General features: G+C 43.3%; 1 protein-coding gene across 16 annotated transcripts in view; it reads right to left on the bottom strand.

The window, feature by feature from the left end:
* Nucleotides 1–23,504, bottom strand: part of clasp2 (cytoplasmic linker associated protein 2) — a 64,414-nt gene that overhangs the window by 3,574 nt on the left and 37,336 nt on the right. For 7 of the 16 annotated variants that reach the window (XM_031586206.2, XM_031586215.2, XM_031586207.2 and 4 more), the window contains 13 exons: nucleotides 22,382–22,444; nucleotides 21,581–21,681; nucleotides 21,249–21,272; nucleotides 20,744–20,991; nucleotides 18,520–18,583; nucleotides 16,368–16,424; nucleotides 16,015–16,017; nucleotides 15,597–15,760; nucleotides 13,659–13,737; nucleotides 8,262–8,405; nucleotides 7,277–7,420; nucleotides 2,308–2,411; nucleotides 578–722 (listed from right to left, as the gene is read on the bottom strand). In XM_031586206.2, the coding sequence (XP_031442066.1) occupies nucleotides 578–722; nucleotides 2,308–2,411; nucleotides 7,277–7,420; nucleotides 8,262–8,405; nucleotides 13,659–13,737; nucleotides 15,597–15,760; nucleotides 16,015–16,017; nucleotides 16,368–16,424; nucleotides 18,520–18,583; nucleotides 20,744–20,991; nucleotides 21,249–21,272; nucleotides 21,581–21,681; nucleotides 22,382–22,444 (1,340 nt within the window). The remainder of the gene's footprint in view (nucleotides 1–577; nucleotides 723–2,307; nucleotides 2,412–7,276; nucleotides 7,421–8,261; nucleotides 8,406–13,658; nucleotides 13,738–15,596; nucleotides 15,761–16,014; nucleotides 16,018–16,367; nucleotides 16,425–18,519; nucleotides 18,584–20,743; nucleotides 20,992–21,248; nucleotides 21,273–21,580; nucleotides 21,682–22,381; nucleotides 22,445–23,504) is intronic. The other 9 variants (XM_031586213.2, XM_031586218.2, XM_031586220.2 and 6 more) reach the window with 5 other exon arrangements.

The following is a 23,504-nucleotide window of genomic DNA, read 5'->3' as shown; positions in this document are numbered from 1 at the left end:
CAAGAACACACACACACATCTTGGATGAGAAAAACAGAGTTCATAATAATAGAACGTCTCTCTGTGTCCCTCTTGTGGACACTCCATGTTTTCATCTTCACCCCGTCTCATTTGTGTCAATTAAGAACACACGTGGGAGAAACATTTCAAAATATAAAAATTCAAAAACGAATTGGTATTGTGATATTTTTAGCACAATATTAAATCGATACAGCAGCGCCAAGTATTGCAATATGTATTTAATATTATGATATTAATTTTATTTTGGTACGGATATCATTGCTTCTGAAGTCCACAAAATGGCGCCAGACCGCATTCTTCTCTTGCATCACGGCGGAAGTTAGAAAAGAAGTCGAGATGCCAAGATGGCTGCAGAGACTCCCAGTATATGGGAGCAATAAATGGCAATGCATCACAGATTCGAGTTGCAATTCCTGCTGTATTGTAAAACGTAAAGACAAAATATCGTATCATGGCCCAAATATCGTGATGGTATTGTATCGTGGCCTCTGTGGCAATACCCTTTCCTGATAAAGGATGTGGTCTGGGACCCTAACCCTCTCTGTGTTGGTCTCACCTCCTCCTCTCCCTCTCTTCTGCGGGGTGAGTCAGTCATGTCCTCCTGGCTCCTCACGCTGAAGCTCTGGATGGCTTCACTCATCCCCCTCAGAGAGCTGTAGATCTCCTCAGAGTTCATGTTCTCTGTGTCATAATCAAACGCACTGCACGCACACACACACACACACACACACACACACACTGATGTCAATTACCATGCACTCGTAGCTCAATATGCATTTGGAAAGTATTCAGACTTGTTTCACATTCTGTTATATTGCAGACTTGTGGTTAATTGTTTCAATAAATTTTTTCCCTTCATCATTCTACACTCAATACCCTAAAATGACAAAACAGAAACAGGATTTTAGAATTTCTTTGCCAATCAAAAAGCTGAAACATTCAGTAGTATTCAGCGATTACATCCTGGAGTCTTTTGGGGTATTAAGAGACAAGCTTCAAACTCCTTTGTTTTTCTGCCATTTTTCACTGCAGATCATCTCAAGCTCTGTCAGGTTGGATGGGGACTGTCAATGGACGGCCATTTTTAGGCCTCTCTAGAGATGTTCGATTGGGTTCAAGTCAGGGCCACTCAAGGACATTCACAGAGCGGTCCCAAAGCCACTCCTGCGTTGTCTTAGCTGTGCACTAAGGCCCATCTGTCTGTTGGAAAGTGAACTTCTGGCCCAGTCTGAGTCCTGAGTGCTCTGGACCAGGTTTTCTTTAAGGATTTATCTACACTTTGCTCTGTTCAGCTTCCCCTCAACCCTGACCCGAGCTCAGCCAGAGTGACCATCAGGTTAATTGGGTCACCTCTCTTACCAAGGCCCTTCTACCCCAATTGCTCAGTTTGACCGGGCAGCCATCTCTAGGAAGAGTCCTGGTTGTTCCAAACTTGTTCCTGACTGAGTTCTGCAGGCAGTTCCTTCGACCTTTGGCTTGACTTTGGCTCTGATATGCCTCGTCAGCTGTGAGGCCTTATATATACACACAGGTGTCTATCCAATCCATCCATCCAATCCAAATTATCCAGTCCAATCCTAATCAAGGTGTAGAAACATCTCAAAGATGATCAAGAGAAAGGGCAGCACCTGAGGGTCTGTGTCCTTATGATGGGATGTATCAGTTTTCCCTTTATAATGAACTTGCAGTAATGTCTAACACCCTGTTTTGCTTTGTTATTTTAGTGAAGGGGTCTGAATACACTGTATGGTATGTGGTGTAGGATTACAGGATAAGATACAGAATTTAAGATTAGGATTTAAGAATTTAAGATTTAAAGTATACGTTTTGTGGTCCAGTATCCAGAGTCATCCAAATCCAGAGTCATAATGCCCTCATCACTTCCCCATGCAATCTGGATCGATAAACAACCTCTGAGTTCAGGAATGGCGTCAGACCGCCTCCAAAACTCTCAATGACATCACATTAAAGCAAGTTCTGTCAGGGACACTTCTGCGGAGACTTATCTGGGCTCTGATGGGTGTGAGTGTGTTACCTGGGGGACAGGGTCTGGGATGTGTTACCTGGGAGACAGGGTGTGAGTGTATTACCTGGGGGACAGGGTCTGGGATGTGTTACCTGGGAGACAGGGTCTGGGATGTGTTACCTGGGGGACAGGGTCTGGGATGTGTTACCTGGGAGACAGGGTCTGGGATGTGTTACCTGGGAGACAGGGTCTGGGATGTGTTACCTGGGGGACAGGGTCTGGGATGTGTTACCTGGGAGACAGGGTCTGGGATGTGTTACCTGGGGGACAGGGTCTGGGATGTGTTGGTGGGGGAGGTGAGAGGGCTGGTCCAACCGGCTGGTGATCTGGGGGTGTGTCTCAGGAGAGGGCTTCCAGTTTGGGCCTGAAAAGAAGGACACTCACCTTCAGAACATCTCAAAACATCATATTACTGCAACATTCAAACCCTTCATCCCATTCCCACTCACGCTAAAAGCAGTTTATTTATCACTATTACGTTGCAATGGTGTCGTGTGTCAAAGCGTTAATCTATTCCCTGGCGACCTAGTAACATTAAGGGGCAAGGGGGAGGGGACATCTCCTTCATTCATATCAGAGTAAGCCTTTGCCCCACTGAAGTCCCATTATTTCTCTCAGGATTATTTAATGTCTATCTACCATCATCACCAAGTGGTTTTGATCACTTTAAACCCAACACTGTCTTTTATTGGTGAGCTGATTTTAAGAATTTAAACCTTGCTTTAGGCTATGCAGCAAAAGGTGTTGCCTGGTTGCTATGGTAAACGTTAAATTACTCAATCAACTCCGGTTCTCTGACAATATGAGTGAGGTATCTCACTATGGGATGCGCCTCTTCCATGTTGACCAACGGAACGGAAGCTCCTATGGCATCACGTCTGCCATTGGCAGACAGAGATGGGGACCACCCACCCTTATAAATCCCCACCAAACTCGCATTCTGATAATTCTCTTTCTGTGCGCAGGGGTATCTGGTGATATACCCTCACTCCCATTATCAGAGAAGCAGATTTATGGAAGCAACCTAAAGTCCTCTTTAAAACATCTCTCAAAGTCTGTCACTATGGGAATGCAATATAGACAACTCCCTAATGCGAAAACTGCCCTCCGCAAAACCCAGACAGAACCTGCATATCAGAGACGATCACTAGTGACAGGGGGAACGCCACAGACGGTGCAGTGACATCAAAGCTGCAAAAATGTACAAACGTTAGCCCCATGGTCCATTAAGTCACAGAGGACAGGTCTCTGACGGGATTGCCTTTAAAAAAGGGCCCATGATGCAGCAGCCCCTCTTGTCCAATGTGCCTTCGAGCCCAAAGGAAGCTGCAAACTCCTGGCTGAATATCACACAGCAATCACCTCCACTATCCAATGTGACAGACATTGGTGTGATGGTGACTTACCCTTGTGGAGCAGCCCAGGATATTAAGGGCTGGTCACTGCATCTGAGCATCTCTGACAGCGCAATGGACATAGTGTATGAAGTCTTTCCTCTTCCGGATTAGAAAAGGGAGGCGGGTGGAAAGACATCAACTCTATTGTAGGGCGGCTATAAGCAAAATCGAGCACTTTGGGCATGAACATAGGATTAGGTCATAGACCTATCTTGAAGTCCGGAGGGAGAACTGCATAGAAGTCGGATGGATGGAAAACCCATGCATATGCACTCACAGCAGACACCGAAGGGAGCCACTTTATAAGACAGGCTTTTCATATCAGCCTTGTTCAGAGGGCCAAAAATTGGTTGCGACAGTACTTCCAGTACAATGGATAGGTCCCATGATGGGATTTAGGGCTGTACCACCGGCTGTAACCGCCGCTGGGTGCTGGCCAGTGGAGGAGTCACTGAAGCCAACATGACAGGCCAAAATGGCAGCCAAATAAACTTTAACAGTGGGTGTCAAGTTATCAGGGGATTTTTAGCTTCTGCCCAAACTTGAAAAAGGCCTTGGCCATCAACAGGGTTAAAATGGTAACGACTCAGACGGTTTCTTCATTCTTCTTTGATTTATTTGAGTTCAAATACTTCTTTTTAATGCAAACACGTCTTTTCAGGTTGAAAACCTTTACAAGAAACAAACATAAAATACAGCACTCACAAACTGCCCTCCATCAAATACACAAACAACAACAGTGCATGTAAACTAACACAAAACTCAAACACTAAAGCACACTTTTGCAATAGATTACCATTAAACTGATCACCAGATAACATCAAAACATTGGGCCTCATTCTCGAACATTTTCTGAAGTTTCTTCTGAAATGTTTCTTACGGGCTTCGGAAAAACAACGTAAGGAAAAGACATCCGCCAAATTCATGAACGCTTGAAAATGTATTCCTACGCAGCAGAAGTGTTCTAAGCTGTGCTCCACCGGAAGAGTTTTCTTAAATTGAAAGCGCGTTCTCGTGCTCCTGAATTTGCATACATACACGCCCCGCCAGCTCCTTATAAGGGCACGCAACCGTAGTGACGTGTGCTGTCGGAATCTACCGAGTCCACACGAAAGCAACTCGTAAGCGAGTCATGTCAAAGCGGAAAGTGAGCACAAGTAAACGCAGATCTAACTTACCGGTGCAGAGGTGGAGGTAGCCTACTGACTGTTGCAGGATGTAGATGTGTCCATTCTATTCCACTATGGCTATTTTAACGTGATTGAGTTTAGTGCTTATTCATTTATTCACTTACATTTGCAGTGTTCGTGTATATTCACATTTACATTTAGTCATTTAGCAGACGCTTTTGTCCAAAGCGACGTACAAGTGAGAGAACAGTCAAGCTACGAGCAATAGAGACCTAGTGTAACAATAAATACTACTTTACATAAGAAATAGAAAAACGAAATAGAAAATAAAAACGAAGTGCAGGAATGTAACTGCTGTAAGTGCAAGTTAAGCACTAGTCGAAGTGCCAGTTAGGAAGGGAGGTGCTCTCTGAAGAGTTGGGTCTTCAAAAGCTTCTTAAAGGTAGAGAGGGACGCCCCTGCTCTGGTGCTAGGCAGTTCGTTCCACCAACGTGGAACTACAAATGAAAATTCTGGATTGCCGTACTTGCACAGACGGCAGTGCCAAACAACGCTCACTAGACGAACGCAGAATTCTGGTGTAGTCCGTTTATTTATTTTATGACATCACGGTGCCTCGTAGAATCATGACTATACATGTGAAACGTAATTGTTAATGATACAAATATTCTCGTAATTATTATTATTATAATTATTTTAATCAGAGGATGTCTGTAGAGTTGATGTGAACGCAAATCACCAACGATTTCTCACAAATTCATTAACACTTCTAACACGGAGAGTTTTCTTAAATGCGATTCCTCAAAAAACCCCACGGGGCCCTCTTGTGGTTTTTTAAGGAATCGCATTTGAGAAAACTCTGGCCAAGTTACGACTGCTATTTCGAGTTCGGAAAGTCTTCTGAAGTTCAGAACAAATCCCGGATGAGAAAACTTTCATGAATGCCAAATGTTTTCCTAAATCCAATTCAGAAGAAATTCCTTCTTAAATTCTTCTTAACTGCGTTCGAGAATGAGGCCCATTGTCTTACCAGTAGCATCCCTGGTAGTGGCCAACAAGTTAAGTCCCCCATCAGCAGTCACCATGTGCTATACAAACACTCACACACACACTACCTGTGCTTAAGTGAATCTCCACTTCCTATTTCCTGTCATGAGGACCACTTCCTGTTTCAGAATAAAAGTTGTATTTTCATCAAAACAAAAGTCCCTCCCCAGTTACAATCTGACAGCACAGTGGGAGAAGAACATTTGTACAACCAAACACTGAAAAGGCACGGTCTTCGTTCACACCACTGTTGGAATACTCTGTACCGTGTCGGGAAGGTCAGACTGATTGGGGGAAGTGCTAGTGAATCCACACCCAATGCTGCCTGAACGTCTGATAAGGAAGACAATGGAGGACGTGAAGAGATCCACAGCGGCTTCCCTGTATCTCTGCCAAAGTTGTCGAATTACTTGGGGGTGAGCCTCCACTTCCCATAGAGTGGATTCCCCCGAGACAGCAGGTTCACTCCAGAGTTCAGTGCCCCCGTGACGTGGGGAGGGGGGAGAGAGCTGCTTCAAAACACTTTGTAAATACCCGTGGGTCTAGAGACCGAAGGGAAATGCTGTGAATTTGTAGGCTATGCCGTGGGAAGGTCTATGGTGATAGAAAAAAGCAGTCACCATGACGAATGCTGTAATAGACCCCCTGTGACTTAACATTCTGAATGCATATTTCCGTCGATGTTTGTTCAGCTGACGTAAATCTAGGAATTATCTTGGAATTCTGAAATACCAGGGGCAAAAGTCCTCCTGACTTGTTTTCCTGCTGTATAGTTTGTATGGCGTTTTTGTTCAGCCGTGAGGACAAAGAGAGAGGTCCTGCTGAACCAACATCTCCACTCTCCATTAGAAGGGTACGTGCTCCCTCCAGTGGACAGAGAGAGGGGAGAGGACCCTGAGAGAACTGAGACATTCGCTGTTGGGCTCATCTGCCCCAAGGAGTATGGCAGACGGGATGCCATAGAAGCTTCCCTTGGTCAACACGCAAGAGGCCTTTCCCATAGTGAGATACCAAAACAAATGTTTGAAAGAGAACTACACTAGTTATCTAGCTGACGTCACAGTCTCCTCAATTTAACTTATTTACACACCCTAGCAACTGCCAATAGTTATGATGGTTCCTTCAACTAGAGTTAGGTAGCTAGGATAGCTAGGTCAACTGGCATGAGACCTCATGTTTTAGACGTCCCGCAGAGGTTTGCGCTCCGTAGTATTCAGTCATGTACAAACTGAGTGGGATTGAAAATGAGCTATCTACTCTGTTGTTCTTATCTGATCCATGAATGGGTTTCCTATGTGAATGGGCTCTAATGGACCAGCACTCTGCCTTTGGTCACAGAACTTTTCTGAGACGCTCCTTAGAGCTTAGGTCCCAGTTCCTCTGCTGAGGCCCAGCCAGTTACCAACAACAGTACCACTCCATGATACTCAAATACTAACGTGGACCTTTTTCTTCCTGTGGTTTCAGATAAAGTGCATTCCTGATAGTGACAGGTAAAAAAAAAAAATGTTTTAAACATGTATGGATCAATGCACAGATGTACCCAGATATTGCCACTATTCCAGATATTGAGATCTTCAGACCAAAAAACAGCAAAACCCTACTGCCACTATTGTGAGGCCATGTTGTGTCGAGGTGTGTTGTGTGGGGTGTACCTGTGCTGTATTTCCTGTGTTACGCAGGTGGTTCTGCAGTAGTCTGGTGGCTCCGTCCTGGAAGGTCTTAGGCAAAGCACCCAGCAACATGGTAAACTCAGGCGTGTTCAGCTGGAACAAAGCGATCAGCACAGCTTGTGCAGCCTGCAAACAGCACCACACACACACACCAGTTAGTGTCCAACCAACACACACACTTACCACTCAGAGAATATAAAGACAAACAATACAATACTGAGAAACTAATCAGAGCACATACACAACTTCAACTAAAGTTTACATTTTTGTGTATGATTACACAGCAGTTCCATTTCAACCCGTGTCGCCCAGGTCATAAGTTGACAAGTTCAAGAACTGAAATATATTTTATAGTTCTTTGTAAACTTTGAAGGAAGCCTTGTTTTTGTGCTGAGCTGACATGATGATGCAACAGTTTATTTTGCAGATATATCCTACTATACCGTATATTGCAGAAATAATAACAATAAAGATTTTTCATGCATGTCATCATCTCACTGATTTTGTTGCCACAAATGTACTTTGCCCTTATAATTAGCTAATGTTGCCCATCACCAGTAATGGGGGCCCTGGTAGGCTACAGAAATCCAGTGTGAAGTGCTGCCGGCAGGCAACATAACATTTATCTTTACTTCACATTAGGGATGTAAATTCTGGCTCCTAAATATTTCTGGTTTAGGATTCTTTTTTGTCTGGAGCCCTGTATTGGCTTCGTTCCTGTGGCCTGTTTTGACTACATGACTACATTCTTAACCCAGTGGTAACAAAGGCCTATTGCATCAAAGGTAATCAGTGACCACTCTGGTTGGAGCAGTGTACTGCATGCATCTAACATTGCAAGGGGTATGCCTATGAGAGAGATGAGAGATAGAGAGCAATGGGAGCTTGAGAGAGACAGGGTGGGGCTTGTGTGTGTGTGTGTGTGTGTGTGTGTGTGTGTGTGTGTGTGTGTGCTCGTCTATGAGACCTTGCGGACATCAGCGCTCTTGGGTTCAGTGGTCCACGTGATGATGCGAGAGACAGCGAGTCGGGTTTCACTGGAGTTGGAGAAGTCAGTGGGTTCCATCTGCATCGTCAGTGTCTCGATGTATCGCAAGATGGCCACCTTCACCTGGAAACACAAATCACCTCGACCATCAATATGGATAAACTGAACAAATAATCAGATCAGATCAAAAGAGCAGTGAAGACATCTAATGACACGTTCACCTCATAGTCATCAGTACATAACATCTGAATACAAATCACTCCTCAATCAAGCACATTCTCTAACACCACCACATCAATTCTAACATAGTCAGGAACCACTGTGGACGGTATCTGGACCATATTTTGCAGGCACTTTAAACATCACCGTGGTACATCACACATTACAGAAACAACACACATTCTCATGACCTAGCACACTCAGCACTGCAGGCACTTCAGCACTCCGTCCCCACATAACTCCTCCACCTGAGGCCATGGACACTCATGCTATTCTCATTAGATTTCACCAACAGCACATTCAAAGCACAAACACAAAATGTGTTCTCAACCTCAGCCGTGCAGACAATGGCACCTATCTAAAGCTGTCAGTCGACATGCTATGTTTGCAGTCATTCCTGCCTTTTATGCAACCCATTCGCTCTCTCTCCTCTGCTCTCGCTCTCCCTCCCTCCCTCCCTCTCTCTCTCTCTCTCCGTTGTGCTCACTGACCTGTGTGCTTTCGTTCCACAGACGGCAGCGCTCGGACAGAGAGCATGCTGAGCGCCGCCTCCGTACGGGAAACAACTCTATAGCCCCGCCCCCAGGGCTGCAACAGCCACGCCTCCCCGGCTTCAGAGAGAGATACCAGTCAGGACGAGGAGAGAGTGAGAGAGAGAGAAAGAGAGAAAGAAAGGGGGAGGACAACAGTCAGGAGAGATGGTGAGAGAAGATGATACCAGTCAGGGGGAGGGGGAGGGGGAGGGAGAGAGACAGATAGATAGATAGATAGATAGATAGATAGATAGATAGATAGATAGATAGATAGATAGATAGATAGATAGATAGATAGATAGATAGATAGATAGATAGATAGAGAGAGAGAGAGAGAGAGAGAGAGAGAGAGAGAGAGAGAGAGAGAATACCAGTCAAGCAGTGCAGGAGGAGAGAGAAGGGAAGGGGGCAGTGGGGGAAGGGAGGTTAAGGTTTAAGAGGGGAGAGAGGGGACGACAGGACAAGGGAGGCATGGGCCTTGGCCAAATGAGAGAGCAACCAAAGATGGTGGGATGGAAAAAGGAAAAATAAAGGAAGGGAAAGGAGAGGAGAGTGAGGAAACGTTCAAGAACGAGTGTGTGGGGTAAAATACAAGGCCTCATTCTGTGTGTCTCAGTAACTGAACGAGTGTGTGGGGGAATACAAGGCCTCAGTCTGTGTGTCTCAGTAACTGTCTGCATTTCAATACACAAATCCACCCCACATACAACCATCAACCGGGATCATTAGATGCCATTAGGTGATGGAACAGGGGGGATGTGAGGGCAATCGATCTGAAATGGGCATGCACTGGTGCAGTGTGGACACACCATGACCACACACATACATTCCCTGCTCTTATGGTGGAATCCAACCCTCTTGTTTTTCCCTGCTGAGCCCAAAGTAGGGACTGAAGTCTGCATATCAGATGCATGGTGGAAAAATCAGTTTGGACTTTCATTCATTACTTTGTCCAAAGAGAAACTTGAGGGTGTTCATTTTATATTTGTTATAAACATAATTTTATTGTAAAAGCTCCATTGGCGCACAATTTTCCTGGACTCATTAGGATTCATATGTGACTTCAAGGCCCACTCCATTGCTTATTCTGATCTCAGCATGACCAGAAATGGACCTGCAGTGGTGGGAGATAAGGTGGAGGTGGTGGGCACTTTGCAGCGAACAACAATTTTAGTTTTATGTTTTAGCTGCTTGGACACTATTCTCACTCTTCACGGACTGATACGACTGCGCTAACTGTCCTCACAGGCAAGTCTATACATTAACCAGACATTGTCATAAAACTTCCAGGCCTTTCTGTCTGGCTCCAAGTGAATGTGAAAACTCTCAAGATTCATTTGGAATCACTGCCAACATCTGATGAAAAACTATTCATGCTCAAATAAAGAAAAATAACTCATTTTTAATTCAATTTAGGCAAAATGTTATGTTAACTACGAAATCAAATGTATTTGTCACCCCTTATTGGAGTAGAACAGAGATTCATTAAAAGAGATCAATGCAGTCTGTCAGAACCTCCATTCAGAACCTCATAGTAATGTTAGAGTGCCAGGGTAATGGTAAGTAGATGTGTAAGACACCGGAAATAGTGTGTGCAGATCAACAGCTATGACCACCCCAAACATGTCTGACCATGAACTAAAGAATTTAGACTTTGTTTCACACGTTAGTAGCACTGATTATAGTCCATTAAAGGCTACCTACATTATGTCATGTCACACCAGGGAGCTGACAACTTTAAGCTCCTTAGAGTGCCCTTCCAATAAAACATGCATAAGGGGGCATGGGCTGACTTCACTATTGCGTGAAGTAAGAAAGATAAAAATCAGTTCTTCACTTCTTGTTTCACTTATAATTGAATCTAAATTTTTTAAACAAAAACAAAAGTGGTGTGCAACACCCCAAACATACTACATATAATAATAGAGTACAATAACATCTTACTTTAATGGCAATGTCGGGAACCCTGAAATATAACAAAAGTCCACATATACCAAAACACCCTTACAAACTGACTAGTTAGGCACTGGACAACTAGCCCATCAGTCTAACCCATCCCTAACCTGGAGGCCATGAATCACCTGATAGATTAGCATTTTCTACATGCAAAATGCAATCAGATCCATTAGGAACGTCATTAGGAATGAAGTTGTTGGATCAAATTCCTGAGATTCCTGCAAAAAATATCCCAAAACTGTGCATCTGAAACAGACTTCCAATAAAGGCCAGTCCTCTTGTAATATCCACGGAATCGTGTGCTAGTCTATAAAATACACACCATAGGGGTAGAACTTAACTAATCATTTAGCCACCTCATCCATGGCAAGTTCGCCATGACTATATTTACAATACAGTTAATTCATCTGGGTAATAATAATTTCAGTCAAGCCTGGAACTGACTACTTACAGAAAACAGGGGCGTCTTGGCTCATCAACTCCAAACCAAAGTTTTGTTTTTCTCTGTCTCGCACATACAAATATGTATATAGGGGATGGTTGAAGCAGGTAGTTTAAGACTAGTCTACAGGAAGAAAATGCTAGGATTATTTTTGTACTTGACTGAAGAGGTGAGCTTTGCACAAAGCTAATGCAAAATAAAGTGTGTGGATTCTTGAAATGTAATTCCGGTATATTTTGCCAAAGTAATAGGGTGTGTAAAGGCTGCTCTCTTCTTGTGATTGGATCTCCAATTAGTGGTGGGCGTGTTCCGTCTCCAATAAACACCAGAGCCATTATTGGAAGTACAGTATGTGGATCTCCTTCAAAATTCCAGATTCCAAAACACAAGATCATACTCAGGGTTACCACTTAAAACACTTTAATACAACTAACACTTGAAGAACTAAAAAGGCAAACTCCTCACCTGTGTCCTTACCAACTGGGTCCTTCCTGAAGGCATTTTCCACCCATTTTCAAACATTACAGAAACAGTTCTCAAGTAAAACTACATAGTTCCTAACAGAGTTCATGATTTCGTTTTTAATTGGACTTCAAAATACATGACCTTTGAATTGTGTGTCCCGGGTGAAAATTCTGTTAGCATGGTACTGCTGTTTCTCACGTTTCGAAATTAATTAATGTATAGGTTTCTGAACATAGTTTGTGATTACATAGTTTTTTGGGATGTCATTAATACGCTTTGCTCACCTCGAGTCTGTCAATTTCAATTGTTTCTCTAAGGAATTACGCGACTAGGGATAAACTAGACTGCTGCGACATGCTTTCCTTCTATTTGGGCAAGGCACAATCTGAAAAAGACGTGAGGGGTCTGGCACTGAAAGTTATAAATAGTTTATCCTTGTGTTTTTTGCTGTTGCTTAGCTACCTGTCTATGCTGTGCCAGAGAGCCATTTATCTAGCGTCAAGTATAACGTATCATAGCAACAACACACACGCAACCAATTTCCACCTGCCACTTAATGTTATGTGAGAAAAGACTATAGTAGGTGAGGAGTAGGGAGTGTCAAGCAATGCTTGAGGTGTGCCTCCCTGTGAATATATACTGGCAGCAGTACTTTTGGTGGTACTTTTGAAAAACACTCATGTTATTGTTCCCCCTAAAAGTGGTATAAGATTTCCACACATGCTTACAGTCCTACATGCCCATCTGTGTCCTCTGGTCATTGGTGCATCGCTTTCCTCACTCACCCCCACTGAGAGCAAGATATCAAAACTCATTACATGTAACCATCCTTCTACTTGACTGCTGGACCCCTTTCCTACCAGCCTCCTCAAAACCATATCTTCCACCATGGTCCAGCAATTGCATATGCGATTCATTCAAAGTGTCATGGCGAGGACACACATCCAGATCTCATCACCTCTCCACATGGGGTACCCCAAGGCTCAGTGATTGGGCCCCTTCTCTTTGCAATATACACCACTTACTCGTGTCCGATTATTCACTCGCATGGCCTCTCGTATCTCTGCTAAACAGACGATACCCAACTATACCAGTCATATGCGTTTTTAATCAACCAAGACAGCCACGTCACTCCGCTGTTCTCCTTAAATTCAAGTCACAAATGCTCGTCTAGAGATCTTACTAGGTCTGCACCCACTCTCAATAGATCCCTTAACTTACTGTCACTTGATTGTTGTTCCTCAGTTGGATAAAAGCGTCAGACAAATGAATAAATGTAAATGTAAATATATAATAACTTATAATAACAAGCTTGTCAGGAACTCCTTTGCTGTGGCTGTAAGAAAAGATGCAAGAGAAAGTGCAAATGCATGCAAGCAGCTCTTCATTGTAACACCCTGTGCTACTGTCCCTCTTCCCTTGGACATGAGGTGTAGATAATGTATATATTTTTTATTTTCTAATTTCAACTAACTGTTTTTAAATGTTCATATAAGTGGTTGTTTATAGTTATAGTTACAGCTCCAATAAGATTTATTATACCAAAAAGTATCTCAGTAGATTTTTTCAGGCCAAGATTATGACCGATGGCGGCCATATTGAAAAATGGCCGCCACCTTGCCTGAGGGCCAAATCAGAGGGCCCTATAGCCAAACATAAGTGTATATATGTGTCCTACTCGTGTACCAAGTTTCACACTTTTATCACATTCTGCACAATTATTTCACATATCTGCTGCACTGTATACCCACAGACACCTACCTTCAGGTTTGGAGTCTGTGTTTGGTCTACCGTGAAGCGCATCAGGATAGTAAACTGATGTTCGTTGGGAAAGGACTCTCTTCAGAGCAATGAGACAGAGAAAAAAGGGAAAAAAGAAGAAGAGGGTGACTTTAAAGGCAATTTGCTGAACATTTAAACCATCAATGCTGAAACAAGCTCAGCACAAATTAGACAACCGTGTTTATATGATAGCTGTCCCATGTATCAGGTTCATTGGGTATGTCCTCTAACATCAACACAAGATTCAGAAACGGCATACATTTGACACAATTATAGAAATGGTCCCAACAATTTGTACTTTCATACAGATGAGTTAAGAATGCCATGTGCTTCTGAATCCATATAACTAAATGAGTGAGATAGAGCTGGGCGTTATGTCAAATGTATTCGGTTAATTTGAGTTTTTATGAACAATGTGAAAAACCCCTAATTCGCGATTACCGTATTTTCCGGACTATAAGCCGCTACTTTTTCCCCACGCTTTGAACCTCGCGGCTTAAACAACGATGCGGCTAATTTATGGATTATGATACCTGTGACTGTATACGGTGGCTTTGTGTTTACGGTGGCTTTGTGGAGCTAGGATGCTAGCATGGATGCAGCCGCATGGATGCTTAGCTCCACGCGATTTCTCAGTATCTCTCAATAACTTAACTAATGTCAAAATAACCACAGTCTACCAGCGTAGACAGAACACAACTCAAAACACTTTAGAAAATAAAATAAAAGTTTACAACAATACAAATCCAGTCTTCAAGTTCTTTAGCTCACTGGTTTCAAACTAGCGTCTGTCTTCAATCTAACGTTCTAGCTTCTGATTGACTCTTGCGACTGTGCGCTCTTAAAGCAACAGTGCACTTATCTAACTGGCAAAACTAACTATTGTATTAGTTTTGATATTCATTTTAGCCTGTGTAAAGTTAATTTGTTTCAATGTTGCGGTAGGCACCTGCGGCTTATAGACATGTGCGGCTTATTTATGTTAAAAATAATTATTTTTTAAAAATTCAGTGCGTGAGGCTTATATTCAGGTGCGCTCAATAGTCCGGAAATTACGGTAGTGCTTCCTCTGCTGTAACTCAAACACAAGTGGCAGTAGTTCCCTGAGGTTATGAGAGTTACGTTGTCAGTAGACAGAGGGTGCTAGGGTATTTGATTTGATTCGCCAGAAGTGTTTTGTCCTGTTACATCCACACCAAACAATTCTATTGGTCTGTTGTTGAACTGGGCCTTTCTAACATCAGACATGTTAGAGTGGTTGTGTCATGTTAATGCTGTTAGTAAGCCATGCTGGCAAACTGTAGATTAATAGTACTGAATCCAGCAGTGTCAGTGTATCGCTGGTAAATAGCTTAAAGTCACACTTATACAAAGACAAACATACTATGTCGCCTGCTGTAAAACTGTTAACTGTCATCTTGTTGCACACGGATGGGTGGTTCTCCCTGCCACTTGACTGTGTGGTTTCAAATCAAATCTCATTTTATGAATATTAGGAAACTGAGCCATGGTTAAACTGGTGAGTCAGTGAGAAAAATCTATAAAATCTACTATCACGTTCCCCATAACCAGCAAGACATTTTTATACAAATATGGTGATCTCATCTCATAGCCTATGTAAAGATGCACCTATACAGACAGAATCGAATCTGAAACCATTTTTATGACGATGTGATGATGAAATCTTTTTTGGTTTAATATGGCACATATGGTCCTAGCTACTGGGAAAAGGCATATAGTTTTAATGAAGATCACTATTTTTGAATCATGTTTTGTCTTGAGTTCATGTAGACAGGAAAAAAAAGATTAAAATCATGAATTGTCCATATGACGGGGCCAGAAAATTAAATCTCAATTTTTTCCACTCGCCCAGCTCTAAGGTGAGACTTAAACTGCTCCTGTGGAACGTGGATGTACCTGGTGACATCTAAAGCCCTCTGCACTTTAGACTGGACCGATCCCAGGAGGTCAGCACCCATCTTCTTTAGAAGCTGAGTGAGTAGCACAAACAACCAGTCTACCAAATCCTCCTTATGAACCCCGATGAAGTCCACCAGCGTCTCCAAAAACATGCTGAACACCTGAAGATGCAGAGAAGCAGTTACTCTCATACTCACACCGCCATTACAGCCACACACTCTCAAGAGGAAACATACAGACAAGCCTTTCACAGAGCAACCCTGATATATTACAACATTAGCATTTTCTCTTTTTTTTATATTATAGCTCTCTATCCTGTAAGTTTGTATGTTGAATTGCTGAGGTATTATTTCAACCTCAATAATAACACGTGTTTTATTTCTGTGCAATTTTGAAATACTTTAGACCAACTTACTCGCTTCACAGGGTCATCAGATGGGAGCATGGAGTGAGAGAAAGACACAGACAGAGAGAGAGGGGAGAGAAATGAACGTCTGGTTCAGAGCTATTCTATCATGCCATGCAATACATACACGTATCGTCATGAGTGTGTGTGTACCGGTGGGTGGGTGTGTATCTGGTAAGTGGAAAAAAATACAGCGTTTGTATGGTGTAATAAATGATTAATTTCGTGTGTGTCTTGAGGCTTTCAAGTGCTGAACAAAAATGGGTTTGGTTGAATGCAGTTCAGTGAAAAGGTGACGGTCATGGTCATGTGTGATTGTGGATGTCTGCATCGCGGAATGACTGACTGTGTATTTGTTGTACCTTGAAGGAGGCAGAACTGATAATGGATTCTGTCGAGCCGAAGTTTCTGGGGTCTCGCTGTAAATCAAAAAGAGGGGCGGGACCAATGCCTGTCAATCACAGAGCTGACGCTCATAATCAACCAATCAAGGTGGAACTCAGAGGGAGGACCCAGGAGAACATTTGGACGGCCAGTAACAGACGGAATAGATGAATACGTTAATAATATAATAATAGTAGAGCGCATCTCAAGCTGCGTGTTTTGATCAGAAACTTATATCGAATGTGAAACCACTTCACAAAACCTCCAAAAGTCAAATCTCTTGGGTGATGTCTATAATCTGGCTCATATCTCCAACACTATGGCACTAAACAGTCTGGCCTTGAGACTTAAATATCTCAAGACAAAGCCCTGCCAATCTGCTACTTGCTGTAATTTGGTATCTAAATCCCAGGGGGATGATTAATCCCAAAGCACAACATCTATTCTACGGTCACACAAACTGTAACACTATCTCCTACATGCAAGTAGCCATCCGTTTCAACTGTTTAAAATAGGAGTGGAGTATGCGTACAACTGCGTTTTCCTCTTCTATCCCAGAACCCAATATACAGCTCATAATAAGGCAAGCCACTGAACATTGCATTTAGCTGAATCAGAAGCTAGCTGTATCCAAGCACATCTCCAACAAGCACAAGCAAGCAACACACACTACGTATGGTGATATAGAATCAATGATAGGCTGCTGTGGATGACTGATGTTTTCTAAATGTTCCACATCTCCATCCTTCAGACAGCACGCTCAAGGAGACACGGATTTATTTACCGCTAACCGCTAGAGCAAGGCGCCATCACGGAAATGTAGAACTGTCCAATATCGCTCTAGATGAAAACTGTCAGCTTAAATGACTACATCTAAATTCGGGAGGTGATTAGAAAATCTAAACAATCTCGACCAGAACACTAGAAGCAAGTTAAACTGGTAAAATCTGCCAAATGCATGATGAAGTGACAGAATTAACCGAATCCATGGAACCTCAGCAAAAAGTAAACGCTGTTGTTTCAGTCATTATACAAATTAAGTTAACATGTAAACGTTTTTTGAACGCACACAATTTATACTGTATCTAGGAAATTATGATCCTTTCCCAAACCCATCTCAGCCATTCCATTCTGATAACCAAAGTCTTCCTCTTTGTCAAATCACAAGTTTGCAAGAGACAAGAGAGACAGGAAGCGAGCTGGAGAGTGATTGGGAAATGACCGCGAGCCGGAATCGAACCCGGATCGCCATGGGGGTCCGCAGCTCCCCCCCAGAAGAGAACAATTTAAGAGATAGATACAGAGTTAATGGTTTTACCATTGTTCAATAATATTTAAAGATAGATTATCTTTTGAGTGTGGGCAACCGGTTAAACATGCTTGTGTTTCAAATCCAGCATCCCAGTACATCTGTTGGGGCAGAAAGAAGGATTGTGTGTAGAGCAGGGAAAGAAGTGCGCGACTGCAGAAGCAGAAGCAGAGGTAGTTGTGCTAGGACCGGCCAAAGAGTGCCCATGGCATGCTATTACCCATCCCAACACCAGGATTAATGTGTGAACATGCCTGCTGTGTGTTGGTGAGTGACAGATTTGAGCGAGTGTGCAGGCTTTGGTTTCGGCAGAATCCACTACAGAGTGTTTTTGAGACTTGCGTGCAGGTGAGTGTGTGAAAGTGAAGGTGAGTGTGTGAAAGTGAAGGTGAGTGTGTGAAAGTGAAGGTGAGTGTGTGAAAGTGCAGGTGAGTGTGTGAAAGTGCAGGTGAGTGTGTGAAAGTGCAGGTGAGTGTGTGAAGGTGAGTGTGTGAAAGTGCAGGTGAGTGTGTGAAGGTGAGTGTGTGAAAGTGCAGGTGAGTGTGTGAGTGTGTGTGTGTGAAGGTGTGCAGGTGAGTGCGTGCAGGTGAGTGCGTGAAGGTGTGCAGGTGAAGGTGTGCAGGTGAGGGTGTGCAGGTGAGGGTGTGCAGGTGAGTGTGTGAAGGTGAGTGTGTGAAGGTGAGTGTGTGTGAAAGTGCAGGTGAGTGTGTGAAGGTGAGTGTGTGAAAGTGCAGGTGAGTGTGTGTGTGTGAAGGTGAGTGTGTGAAGGTGCAGGTGAGTGGTTTTTTTGGGGGGGTTTTCCCATGGCGTGCCGGTAATACCTTGCTGTGAGGGTCTGCAAACATTCTGGTGAAAATCTCACATAACCTCTTGAGTTCCACACGACTGCAAGGAGACAGACACACACACAACACATATTGAAGAGGATGAAAAAAGCAAAACACACAAAATGGTTCATGTTCCCAACATCAAAGGGGGTTACATATAATACAAAACAAAGTTATAAGTAATCCATCATATTGGCCTATGCTCATCAGACTAAGATAATTATATGTAGCTGACCACATAGGCATAAAGCTTCTGACAAATGGAAGATTATGGCTGTCTAATGGTACGTGACCTCTTGCTTATAAACCGTTATAAACTGTCTCTCACAAGTCTACCTGAATGCAGTTCCACTCTAATTTCACACTTTCTACTCCAGTTTAACAATAAAAAGTATTTTGGCCACATTACATGCGCTGAATCATTCAACCATTCTAGCTTCTTCTTTAATGGCAAGATCTGAAATGAAAGACATATCTTTTGATGATTTTGATAAGAGTGTAGACTGAATAGGTAACTAAAAAGCGGTTAGTTTAGAGGCTGTTATTATGGAATCTTTTGTACTGAAAACATTGTATGGGGCATGAATGCTAGACTGGGATGTGATAATGTCCTATCTAAATCTTTCTCTGCCAGATGAAACACCAGCCTATTCTGTCTGCAGGCCTATGTTCCCTGTGTTCTTCAAACAAACGGACAAAGATACAGACTCTCACACACACACACACACACACACACACACACACACACACACACACACACACACACACACACAGGGCCAATGATTTTCCGCGATAATGGAAAACGGACGGAATTCGCGGAATGAACACTTTGAAACGGAATTGCAACTTTGAAACGGAAACATCATTTTGTACATACAAATCGCCCAAATTCCCCTTGATTTTGGGCTGCAAGGCTATATTTCTTTCAAATAAACCCAACAACGATTGCAACGATGAACAAACATTAATTAAAGAACAAAACCACTGAGAAAATGTCACGTCTGCGCTGAACTCTGCTCCGGCCACGCCCCCCTTTTCAACGGTTGACCCACAGATCTCCGCTAAAGTCTTCCCAATCGCATTTAAAACAAAAAATGTTTAGTCTTCTGTTCTGTTGATGGCTGGCAAACAACAATCTAAGAAGGGCACATATTATTCACTCATTTTAAGCCATCAATCTACCTCAGGGTGAACAAAATGAGCTGAAACGGAAAAAAAACGGAATTCACCAAATGTGAAACGGAAAATGCATTTTTTTTAAATGGAAAATCATTGGCCCCACACACACACACACACACACACACACACACACACACACACACACACACACACACACACACACACACACACACACACACACACACACACACACATCTGTCTGAGTGCATAAACACACACGATTCCAAACACATGCACTGTGTGAGTTCATAACTGAATGAGATCTGGACCTTGAAAACACAAGGACCTTGTGTACACACATCCCTGCAGTGAGTGCTGTGTATATACCTGAGTGTACACACATCCCTACAGTGAGTGCTGTGTATATATCTGAGTGTACACACATCCCTACAGTGAGTGTATATACCTGAGTGTACACACATCCCTACAGTGAGTGCTGTGTATATATCTGAGTGTACACACATCCCTACAGTGAGTGTATATATCTGAGTGTACACACATCCCTGCAGTGAGTGTATATATCTGAGTGTACACACATCCCTGCAGTGAGTGTATATATCTGAGTGTGTGTACACACATTCCTACAGTGAGTGTATATATCTGAGTGAGTGTACACACATCCCTACAGTGAGTGTATATATCTGAGTGTGTGTACACACACACATCCCTACAGTGAGTGTATATACCTGAGTGTACACACATCCCTACAGTGAGTGCTGTGAGTGTATATATCTGTGTGTACACACATTCCTACAGTGAGTGTATATACCTGAGTGTACACACATCCCTGCAGTGAGTGTATATATCTGAGTGTACACACATGCAGTGCTGTGAGTGTATATATCTGAGTGTACACACATTCCTACAGTGAGTGTATATACCTGAGTGTACACACATCCCTGCAGTGAGTGTATATATCTGAGTGTACACACATCCCTGCAGTGAGTGTATATATCTGAGTGTGTGTACACACATTCCTACAGTGAGTGTATATACCTGAGTGTGTGTACACACACATCCCTACAGTGAGTGTATCTACCTGAGTGTACGCTGGTTCTTCAGGAGGGTCTGGAGACCCATGAGTCCCTCCTTCCTCTCGCTCCAGTTGGCTGAGGCGCAGCGGTTGAGCACCTCAGCCACGTCCTCCGTCTGACGCATGTAGGTGGGGATGCTGCTGCCGTTCCGAGACGAGTACGAGCGCTCTGAGCACGCGCTGGACGCGTCGCTGTTGGCGTCGTCGTCGGAGTACATCCCGTACTGTTCATAGCGTCGCCGTGCAGGCTTCTTCTGCAGAGGGGGGATACACACACACAGAGAGCGTCCACACGCATGCACAAACATGTCTACACACTCAGAAACCAACAGAAAAAGAGTTCACTCAAAATTATTCTAATTCTAATTCTAAGCTATTACTTCTAATTCTAAGTAAAAGAGAGGGGAGAAATAGAAAGAGAAAGATAGAGAGGTAGAGCGATAAAAGAGAGAAAGAGAGAGAGAAAGAGAGAGGTAGAGCGATAAAAGGGGATGGAACGTGTTTGACCAACCTTGCTCCGCATGTCTCCTAGCAGCTGGCAGCATTAAGACAGGAGTGAGAGGTAAGGTCATACAGGGGTCAGGAAAAGAAGCAGGCCAATGTTCATGTGCGTGTGTGTGTGTGTGTGTGTGTGTGTGTGTGTGTGTGTGTGCATGTACATACATGGGGTTGGGTAGTTAGGTTAGTACACATGGGGGTAAGAGAGGTGAATATAAACACAGAGAGAATAACTTGTGAAACAAAAGCATTCATGATTACCATCACATTTCAAGTGTTTGTACATGTGTGTGTGTGCATGCGTGTGTGTGTGTGTGTGTGCGTGTGTGTTTGTGCGTGCGTTACCAAAGCATCAGCCAGAGCCTCCTCCACATCCGATCCAGGGTTTAAAACCCTCATGGCACTCACAGAGGACGACAGATGACTAGACTGTGATATCCCCAAGCCTACAACCATCAAATGCACAAAACACACCGTAAGCACAGGGATCAGCCACCAAGAAAAACTTCAAAAAGGCGCCAAGTTGGGTGTGCAGTTCATCAATCATGTGACTTTGCACCAGAATGTGGATTTGAACTTATCATGGATGTGATGAGAAAATTGAAATGACATAGACTACAGTAATTCTTGTTCAAATAACAACAAAATGAATTAATAATATAACATTTAGCCTATTGGTGCACTTAATACATTTCCCCCAGCAATAAACCTTCGTGAGAAATGTTGTCTGCAGGCATGTGCTTTCACCAGACAGCCATCAGCACCACTTCAGGAGAAGAACAACACTATGACCTTCTGCATGTCAGATAACAACATACAGATCCGTTCTGAACGATGCCTTGGTGGCCAGATGAAACTTACCTTACAAAAATGAACGAAAGTTATGATGAACCAAATAAATGACTGTGGAAAAGGAACTTAAAATGTTCTCATTTCTCTCACATCAGGTGCAGGGAGGACTTACGATGTGTGGGTCAGTAAGTGACGTACTCTGCCTTCACCTGACTGTCAATCATAGTTTACATTCTGACGGGCAATGTGGAGACCAAAGAAAATGGACGATGGCAACGGAAGGGAGATCAACTGAGATGGAATGGGAAGATGGAATGAGAACAAAAGGGATCAAAAGTAGAGACTGGAGATCACCTGCTGCCCCAAAGGCTTCGACAACATGGAGCGCACCGGTAGAGCGAGAGTAGTGTCGCGATGCTGTAATACATACACACACACATATACACACACACACACACACACACACACACACACACACATATACACAGCGCAGGGTTAGAGCTGCAGCTACAGCCGCAGACCAGAGTAAAAAGACAGATCCTCCACCTCACACACACACACACACGTGCCCAAACCCATAGTGAATACCCGAGTGCACTCTCACCCCCCCACACAAAGCCACAGAAGCCATTTAGAGTCCAGTTCTGTTTCTTCCTCGACTCAAGTAGCACTGAGCCTACCAGGACAGGCCCAAACGAGCACTCAAACACGAATACACAAACAAACACACCTCTCCCTCACTCATACACACACACACCAGGTCACATCTGCCAGAAGGGTTACATTACAGAGACATGCATTCGGAAAGATCTTTAATAGGCAGGAAATGACCACTCTTACTGCTAAGTGGTTACAAGAAAATCAATCAAAGTTGAACTGGGCGATGACCTAAAACAAATATCACACAGATTTTTCTCGGTGATGATTAATGCATGATCATATCATATCATATATGATCATATCATATGATCTAATGTTTTAAAATACCTCATTAGTAAATGATTTTGGGACAATAACCATCTGTGGCAAATATCATGACATTGTGAGCATTAAAAAAACTCAAAAACGATCACAACATGACATATCAAACGTTGGGTTAAGTGCCCAGCCCCGAATCAAAGGCTGCCTTAGTGAACACTAAATAAGCAGCACTGTGGAGGAGCACAGACAGCACTCCACTCAACTGACAGCATCTAGCACCAGCGAGTTCTCGGAAGGTCCTGGCAAGAGACATGCAACAAGGGCAGTATTGATCAGTATTGATCAGTTTTGAGTATTGATCCACTCAAGAGTATTTGCAGTGCAAGACATACAGTATCGGCAGCTGATGTATCTCCAACCAATATTAGTAGTCCTATAAGGGACTTTCATCATAAAACTGCAGTAACGGGTGGAGTTGTCAGCTGAAAGAGGATTTTCTCTGTTCTCTGTTCCTCCCTTTGAAGCGCTCCAAACTCTGATGAATTCTCTGAATAGC

The sequence above is a fragment of the Clupea harengus genome, chromosome 19 (genome assembly GCF_900700415.2).
Source record: "Clupea harengus chromosome 19, Ch_v2.0.2, whole genome shotgun sequence".
NCBI classification, from domain to species: Eukaryota; Metazoa; Chordata; class Actinopteri; order Clupeiformes; family Clupeidae; genus Clupea; species Clupea harengus.
Note: the sequence above shows the minus strand (reverse complement) of the source record. Positions and strands in the feature narration are given on the sequence as shown.